A 10,095-nucleotide genomic window follows, 5' to 3' on the forward strand; every position below is an offset into this window, starting at 1 on the left:
GGATTGGTTCCCCCACCAACTTGCATCAACCCAGTTTTCCCCACATCCCCAAATTCATATTTCTTTTCCGCATCTTAGCCAATTCACAGGGGTAGTGGCATCCAATTGTTTAATTTGATTTTTTGATCAATAATATTTGGAACACTTTCTAGAGTTAAATAGTTTCAATTTCATCTTGAAAATTTTCTGTTCATTCCTTTGACCATTTATCAATTGAGTGGCTTGATTTTATAAATTAAGTCAATTTTTTATATATTTTGGAAATGAGGCCTTTATCAGAACCCAACTGTAAAATGTTTTCCCAATTTTTCCTCCCTTACTTTTTTCTTTAGTTTTTTTACAAAAGCCTTTTAATTTGATATAATCAAAATTTTCATTTTGTGATCAATAATGATTCTGTTCTTCTTGGTCAAAATTCCTTCAACTAAACATCCTATATTACTCTAATTTATTTATAATCCATTCTTTGTCCTAAATCGGACCCATTTTAATCTTATCTTGGTGTTTGGTGTTAAGTGTAAGTCCATCCTAATTTCTGCCATACCAATTTCCAGTTTTCCACAGTTTTTGTAAAAAGAATTCTTATCCCAAAGTTGGAATCTTTTTTTAAACTAGATAGCTATAGTTATTAACTATTTTGTCCTGTGAACCTAACCTATTCCACTGATCAACTAATCTGTTTCTTAGCCAGTACTAAATGGTTTTGGTGACCTCTGCTTTATAAATACTTTTAGACCAGGTACAGCTAGGCCACCTTCATTTGACTTTTTTTTTTTTAATTTAATAGCCTTTTATTTACAGGATATATACATGGGTAACTTTACAGCAAATTGCCAAACCTCTTGTTCCAATTTTCCCTCTTACCCCCCCACCCCCTCCCAAAATGGCAGGATGCCAGTAGTGTTAAATATATTAAATATAACTTAGATACACAATAAGTATACATGACCAAAACATTATTTTGCTGTACAAAAGAATCAGATCTGAATTATTTACAATTAGCTTGTGAAGGAAACAAAGATGCAGGTGTGCATAAATATAGGGATTGGGAATTCAATGTAATGGTTTTTATCATTCCCAGAGTTCTTTTTCTGGGTATAGCTAGTTCAGTTCATTACTGCTCCATTAGAAATGATTTGGTTGATCTCGTTGCTGAGGATGGCCTGATCCATCAGAACTGTTGACTTTTTTTTTCATTAATTCCCTTGAAATTCTTGATCTTTTGTTCTTCCATATGAATTTTATTGTTTTTTTTCTAGGTCATTAAAATAGTTTCTTGGGAGTCTGATTGGTATAGCACTAAATAAATAGATTAGTTTAGGGAGTATTGTCATCTTTATTATATTTGCTCAGCCTATCCAAGAGCACTTAATATTTTTCCAGTTATTTAAATCTGACTTTATTTGTATGGAAAGTGTTTTATAATTTTTCTCATATAATTCCTGACTTTACTTTGGTAGATAGATTCCCAAATATTTTATGCTATCAACAGTTATTTGGAATGTAATTTCTCTTTGTATCTCTTGATGTTGGATTTTGTTGGGCATGTATAAAAAAGCTGAGGAATAATGTGGATTTATTTTTTATCCTGTACCTTTACTAAATTTGTGAATTGTTTCTAATAGCTTTTTAGTAGAATCTCTGAGGTTCTCTAAGTATACCATCATATCATCTGCAAAGAGTGATAATTTGGTTTCCTCATTACCTACTCTAGTTCCTTTAATCTGTTTCTCAACTCTTATTGCTGAGGCTAGTGTTTCTAATACGATATTGAATAATAATGGTGATAGTGGGCAACCTTGTTTCACTTCTGATTTTACTCGTAAAGGTTCCACTTTATCCCCATTACATATGATGCTTACTGACTGTTTTAAATATATGCTCCTGACTATTTTAAGGAAAATTCCATTTATTCCTATACTCTGGTATAATAGTTTTGAAATTTAGCCATGATATTCCTTGGGGATTTAATTTTGGGGTCTTTTTCAGGAGGTGATCAGTGAATTCTTTCAATGGCTATTTTACTTTCTGATTCTAAGATCTCAGCGTAGTTTTCCTTTATGATTTCCTGTAAAATAATGGCTAGGTTTTTTTTTTTTCATCATGGCTTTTAAGAAGTCCAATAATACTTAGGTTGTCTCTCCGAGATCTATTTTCCAGGTCAGTTGTTTTTTTCCTGGAGGTTTTTCATATTTTCTTCTATTTTTTCATTTTTTTGACTGATTCTTGAAGTCTTATTGAATCATTCACTTCCATTTGTTCAATTCAAAATTTTAGTGTATTATTTTCTGTAGTTATTTTTTTTAGCTCCTTTTATATATGGTCAATTGAGTTGTTTTGTGCATTGCATTTTTTCCATTTCCCAAATTTTGTTTTTCAATGAATTGGTATCTTTATCATATCTATTTTTAGGTTATTATGTGCTTTTTCCATTCTTTCTTTCAATGATCTCATCTACTTTCCACATTTTTTTCTAACTCTTTTTTAAGATCCTTTATGCAGTCTTCTAAGAAAGCCTTGTGAAATGGGGACCAGCTCATCTTTCCCTTTGGGGCATTATCTGGATTTGCTTTGCCTTTAGGAACCTCAGGATTTGAGGTCTGTTCTCTCTCTCTCTCCATAAAAGCTGTCTATGATGAAAGTTCTTTTTAGTTTTTTGTTCATTAATTTTGTTTTTTATTGAGGCTTGAGTTATGCTCTTAACAGGAAGGAGCTATAGCTGCTTTTGTTTGAGCCATAAAGTACATTCTCAGAAGGTTGGGCAGAACTCTGAAAGTTATAGCTACACAAATTTATTACATAACAAATTAGTAAAAAAATAAATTCCTTCTATAAAATTCCAATTAATTGATGATTTGGTCTTTTCTTCAACAGTTCCAAAACATGAAGAATATAATTGTCAGTGTCACTATTAATTCTCATCATTATAATGCAAAAGATTGTTATTTTGGTGTTATGGTTATAATAATATTTTCATAATTTGCAATTTTTATCTCTGCTAAAGTCTTATAAGACACTTTCCTTAATTTTTTGTTTAACAATCTTCTATCTAGGCAGAAATACACAAGAATGCCCAAATGAATACTAGCACACAGACATCAGAGTTTTATCCCAGATCCTGACATGTAGGAAGCAAACACTGTTTTATCTTTGGTTGCAAAATTGGCTACTCAGCCTCTTTACTTATTTGCTTAGGGAAAAAAAAGTGATGCATATGCCAGAGCACACCAGGGAACCTTTATATACACAGTTCTCTACCACTACACATTTGCAGGAACAAAGTTCTCCCAATAGACTGTTTGAACAGAAGAATAATGAACTAGATACCAAGATCAGTTAATATATTTATCAGACAGAAAAACAGCTAAGGAAGTGCTGTTGGTCACTGTTAACCAAGCCCTAAGTTAACAAAGCTCACTACTTTGCATTTTCATGCAGAAATAATCTTTTTTTGGATATCCTTTTCAAAGCTGTAAGTGCTTTCTCACCCTCTCACATACAGGATCAAGAAAAGAAGCTGGTATATGCTTTACTTGGCCTTGCCACATTTATGTATTTAATCTATCCCTGTCACTCAGCCACTTTCTTCTTGATATCCTTATAATTATCAAATAGGTAACTCTACTTCAATATATCTCTTTCCCAATAAATTCAGCATCTGATTTTCAAATTTCTTGTACCCCTTCTTCTCCCCCTCATGAACATCAGAGTTTTAGACCCAAATGGGTTTCTCAGATACCCAATTTCAACTATTGTGATCTTTGAATTCAGGCTGCTTCAACTATCCTTCAACTTCTTTAAGACTTCCAAATATCAATTTAAATAAGTTGTTTCCAGATGACAAAAATTCTAGATATAATCTAGGAATGTATACATAGAGAGTCAGTGAAAATGAAAGAAGTAAGAGGTCAAGGAAAATAATAATGACATTTCCCCAGAAAAAGGAAATCCCTAATGAGATAAGTCTCTTTGGAAGTCTCTGTAGATTACTAATGAGATCCCAGAGATCTTATAAACAGTCATAAAAATCTTAAGATACATCATTAGGAGGTCTGTTGACACTGATGAACACTATTTCTCTATAGCTAAATAAGATACTCTGGATAAAGGCACAATTAGAACTAAACATCCACAAATTTAATCAATTCCAAAAACATTTTGGAGATGGTTTGTGTCCTAATTCCCATCCACACTAAAAAGGATTAGAAGCCTCTATATCTACACTATATTAATTTTTTATACAAGACATTGACTTGGAATGAATATACTTTTCAGGATAAAGAGGCTCTAATATTCAGTGCTAGAAGGTAAGTAGTTGATTACTTTGAAATTTTTCTTCTAAAAAAGGCACTTCAGGACTTTACAAAATTTTCTTCTGTGCATAACCTATAATACCATGGGGTTGATGATTGAGATGTGACAGTTTTAAAAATAGATTTTGGAGGCATGAGGAAATACATCTCAGAATGATTGAACTACAGCATTTAGAATTAGAATTAGAATTAGAATTAGCATCTAGTCCAAACCATACACTACAATTTTCCACAACACCCATACAGCAGTTGGAATTACTTTACTTCTATTTGAAGATAAGCTCTGAGGGGGACTCTACTACTATCAAGGCAATCTATCTCACTTTGGGTTGTGTCAAGAGTTTTACCCTTACATTAAATATAAATTTGTCCCTTTGTTACTTTTAAATATTGTTCTTTTTTCTGTACTTTGGAGACAAACTGAACAAGTCTAATCCCTTTTCAACATGAGAGCCCTTGGAATACTTGGAAATAATTACTGTGTTCATCTGATTCTTCCTCTCTCCAGACAAAAATTTCAGAAGTAGTTAAAATTATCCTTATAAGGTATTCATGTCATTCATGACTCTCATTGCCCTTTTCTGAATATTCTCCAACTTGGAAATGTCCTTTCTAAACCATGGCAAACAGAATAGGATAAAATGTTCTATGAATGGTTTGACCAGTGTGGAATGTGGTAGATCAACAGAACTAAAATAGAAGCATCTATCTGTGTATTATTAATGAGATCTGGGTAATCTTATAAATACTCATAATTTCAGATACTTCAAGAGGAACTCTACTAACATTAATGAATACTAGAAATTAAGATTATCTTCATGCAGACCAAAATTATAATAGTTTTTTTCTGATTGCCACATTATACATCTTGTTATATTGAATATACTATCAAATAAAAACCCAGATTTTTGCCAAACAAAATGACTCTTAAACATATCTCTATATTTTTTGAACAAATGAAACATGTTTTAAATGCTGTTCACAATTTTACATTTCTGTCTGTATTAAATTTCATCATAAAAATTTGAGCCCAATTCTTAAACTGAGATGACATTTTTGGATCTTGTTTAGGGTAAATTGCAAGTTTACAGTAACTCAGTTACTCATGTTACTAAGCTTTGTACAGTATTTGAATTTGATAAGCATACTATCCATGCTTCCATCCAAGTTATTTAACAATAACAAATCAAACAAGAATTCCCAACGCACTCTACTGGATACTACCTTTCAAGATGGCATTTAAAAAATTAAAATAACTCTTTGTGAGTGCACCAAATTGCAATTCTGTGCAATTCATGTCACTTCATTCTTTCTGATTGAAAGATTGAAGAGATGAAAGAATTATACCTTTTCCTGAATTGCACCAATATTAGACCTTGTGTGATATACTTATTGCATTTCTTGCCTCCAAAGCTTTTTCACAAGTATTTAAAATACAAATAAAATGCAAAGATGCAAATTTTAATAATTTTAGAAAACATTATTTAAAATTCAAGATAAAACTATTATAAATGAGAATCATCAAGTGAGAATAAGCTTTAGGTTCTATCTCTTATGCTTATCAGTAATAAGAAATAGAACTTCAATAACATCTAAGATTTTTACAAATGCACTATTGATTATGAGTAAAGAACTTTGAAACCATGAATGGTTAAAAGGATAAAAATAATTATATGAAGTGGTCAGATGGTACTTTCAAATAAGCTGGTATACATGCATTACATAACTGAAAACTAATGATCAAAAACATTTGTAGGAAAATGGAATTATGCAAAAGATTATGCCAATATACATGATTTAATTATGTCTGAGATCATTTTTGAAACTTAACAAGGACATCCACTTTATTCTTGTTTTTGTTTATCTTTCATGTTTTCAGATTCTTGCCTCCTCCTGCTCTACAATCAAAAGTAATGGAGAAAGGAAATTATTCACTAGTCACTGAGTTCATTCTCAAAGGGCTGACAGACCAGCCAGAGCTCCAACTACCTCTCTTATTCCTGTTCCTAGGAATTTATGTGGTCACTACAGTGGGGAACCTGGGCATGATCATATTGATTAGACTCAGTTCTCATCTTCACACCCCCATGTACTATTTCCTGTGCTGTTTGTCCTTCATAGATCTCTGTCAATCAAATGTCATCATCCCTAAAATGCTGGTGAACTTTGTGTCAGAGAAAAACACTATCTCCTATCCTGCATGCATGACCCAATTCTGCTTTTTTGCCTTTTTTGCAATTTCTGAATGTTTCATGTTGGCTGTTATGGCATATGACCGCTATGTCGCCATATGCTATCCCCTTCGTTACAGTCTTATGATGTCTTATCAAATGTGTTCATGGTTGGTGAGTTGGGTCTATGCACTGGCCCTGGTTGAGGCCACAGTTGACACTGGATGCTTGTTTAGAGTGTTCTTGTGCAAAGAAAATGCCATCAACAATTACTTCTGTGATATTCTTTCAATCTTGAAGCTCTCTTGCTCTAGTATCTATATCAATGAAGTGGTGATCCTGTTCTTCAGCATATTTAATATCATTTCCCCAACATTAATCATTATTTCCTCTTATGCTTTCATCATTGCTAGCATTTTAAAAATTCCATCTACTGAAGGCAGATCAAAAGCTTTCAGTACCTGCAGTTCCCACATTGCAGCAGTTGGTGTCTTCTTTGGCTCTGCAGCATTCATGTACTTGCAGCCAGCTTCAGTCAGCTCCATGGATCAGGGGAAAGTGTCTTCTGTGTTTTACACTATTATTGTGCCCATGGTAAATCCCCTCATCTACAGTCTGAGAAATAAGGATGTCAAAATTGCCTTGAAGAAAGTGATAAAAAAGAACATTTTTTTGAAAAGAGAAATATCAGAATAATTAGCTTAAGGAAAATAGAAATTCTGAGGAGAAACAAGGATAGGGGTGACAATAAGATGGAAAGGGATGTGGAAAAGAAAAAGGAAAGTGAGAAATCTTTGTACAAACCACATACATGTCTCACACATATAATTAACTTGAAATTCAATTCAGAGATGCTTTAGGAACATATCTTAAACGAGGGTGAGGTGCATTTTTCTTTTGACATTTGCCCTTCTCTTACAACTCTGGCTTGCATTTCAAATTAGTAGAATACCTGTGAAATTTAACTATGAATTTATCTGTTTCTTATTTTTAAAAAAAGATATATGGAAATGCAATTTTAATGGGTAACCCCCCGTGGAACAATGATGGCTGCAACTAGAAGTTAAATTTCTAAAGTTTCACAGCATGAATGAAACAGAGAATATTAAGGCTAGAGAAAGATTTTTTAAATTTTAGTTGCCACCCACTAGTTTTTCAGTTTAAGAACTTGTACCCAAAATAGGACAAATGACTTTTATTGCATGTTTTCATTAATTCCCTGATAGTCTTTACCTTTCCTTCTTTCAGATGAATTTTGTTATTATTTTTTCTAGCTCTGTGAAATTTTTTGGCACTTTGAAGAACTAAATTTTCCCTAACTCCTATTTTGGCTGCATCCCAATGGTCTCTCATTGTTGTTAGACTCTTTAATGAAATTATTGTTTCTCTGATTTGTCCTTTGATCCACTTATTCATTAGGATAAGATTGCTTAATTTCCAATTAATATTAATCTATATTTCCATGGTGCTTTGTTGAAAAAAGAAATATATTCTTTTCTATTCCAGTTCATTTTTTTTCTAGAAGTCTGTCAAAGCTAACTTTACTGAAATTCTATTCAATTCCTTAATTTCTTTGTGTTTATTTATCTACTTATGACAGTTGACAACTGAAGTTGTTTTTCTATTTCTTACTGAAGATTTTTTTTAGGAAAATGTAGTTATTTTCTTTATCTCTTTAATTAGATTTATATTTTGCTTTATATAGTCAGGATTGCTACTCCTGTTTTTTTTTTTTTTTTACTTCAGGTAAAGCACAATGAGGTCTGCTGCAGTCCTTTGCTTTAACCCTCTGTGTGTCTTTCTGCTTCAAGTATTTTTATTGCAAACATATTGTTAGATTTTAATTTTTCATCCACTTAATTTTCTGCTTTAGTTTTATAGGAAAATTCATCCCATTCACATTCACAGTTATGATTATGAACCATGTATGTCCCTTTATCCTATTTTTCCTAGAAAACTAGGGGAAAGGTGTAAAAAAGGGGGAGAGGTTCTAAAGGGGAAGGACTGTTTGGGGGAGATGGTCATAAAAAGCAAAATATTGGGGAGGAGGGGAGGAGGATAAGGACAAGAAAAGCATGACCAAGGGTAAGTAATTGAATTAGTTATTTTAATTGTGAATATGAACTGTGAAAGGATGGACATTCAATGATATAGGGAATTTACCTACTTCTAATAAAAAGACCAGAAATGAACAAAAAACTGATCTACAAAGACAGAACTCATGAGAAATATAAAAATGTAAAGAGGAAAGAACTCTTGAGAACTATATTTCTATTAGGGGTATACTTATAAAGTGCAGGTATAATTTGATTTTATTATGATAACATGAAAAAGAAACTAGAGATGGAAAGGGGACTGTATTGTAAAAAGAGAAAAAAGCATATAAAATATGAACTATTTTAATATAAAATGAAAGATGAAATTACATCTCAAAAAGAGGCAAAGAAGACCTATTATAATTGAGGGGGGAATGTGAGGGAGGGTGAGCATTGCGTGAATCTTATTCTCATCATATTTGGCTCAAAGAGAGAATATCTGACATATTTGGTTTACAGAGAAACTTGTCTCACCTTATAGGGAAGTAGGAGGGAAAGGGGGAAAAGAAAGGGAAAGGCTAATAAATAGAAAGGAAAGGTGTAAAAAAGGAGGAAGGCTATTTGAGAGAGGTGGTCATCAAAAGCAAAATACTCAGGAGGAGAGAAGGGAAGGAAAGAGAAAAACATAACTCAGGGTAAATAAGATGGCAGGAAATGCAGAATTAATTTTTAACTGTGAAAGTGAATGGCATCAACATTCCCATAAAATGGAAATGAATAGTAGGCTGGATTACAAGCCAGAATTCTACAATATGGTGTTTACAAAAAGCAAATTTAAAGCATAGTGTTATATACAGAGGAAAGGTAAAGAATTGGAGCAGAATATATTATGCTTCAGGTGAAGAAAAAAAAAAGCAGGGGTATCAATCCTGACCTGAGATCAAGTAAAAGTAAAAATAAAACTAATTAAAAGAGATAATAAAGGAAACTATATCTTACTAAAGGGTATCATACATAATGAAGCATTATCAATACTAAACACATATGCCCCAAGTGATATAATATCCAAATTCCTAGAGGAGAAGTTGGGAGATTCAAGAAGAAATAGACAGCAAATCTATACTAGTGGGGATCTCAACTTTGAATGACAAAATAAATAAGAAAGAAGTTATAAAGGTAAATAGAATACACAAAAAGCTAAATGTGATAGATCTTTGGAAAAAATCAAATGGAGACAGAAAGGAGTTTCCTTTTTTCTCAGTGGTTCATAGAACTTATACAAAAATTTACCATGTGTTATGTCACAAAAATCTCAAAATCAAATGCTGAAAGGCAGAAATAGTAAATGCATTTTTTTCAGAACATGATGCAATAAAAATCATGTGCAATACAAGGCCAGGAGAAAACAGACCAAAAAGTAACTGGGAAATAAATAATCTCATCCTAATGAATGAGTGAAGCAGTAAATCATAGACACAATTATAATTTCATCCAAGAGAATGACAATAATGAGGCAACCTACCAAAATTTGTAGGATGCATGCAAAGTGGTAATAAGTAGACATTTTATATTTTT

At 32.3% G+C, this 10,095-nt stretch overlaps 1 protein-coding gene across 1 annotated transcript; it reads left to right on the plus strand.

Annotated features, from left to right (window-relative positions):
• Positions 1-6,226: 6,226 nt before the first annotated feature.
• LOC100917411 (olfactory receptor 146-like) lies at positions 6,227-7,180 on the plus strand. Its single transcript, XM_003764369.3, has one exon. It carries the CDS (start codon positions 6,227-6,229, stop codon positions 7,178-7,180), a length of 954 nt encoding a protein of 317 aa, XP_003764417.3.
• Positions 7,181-10,095: the final 2,915 nt, after the last annotated feature.

The sequence above is a fragment of the Sarcophilus harrisii genome, chromosome 3, assembly GCF_902635505.1.
Source record: "Sarcophilus harrisii chromosome 3, mSarHar1.11, whole genome shotgun sequence".
In the NCBI taxonomy this organism is placed as follows: domain Eukaryota; kingdom Metazoa; phylum Chordata; class Mammalia; order Dasyuromorphia; family Dasyuridae; genus Sarcophilus; species Sarcophilus harrisii.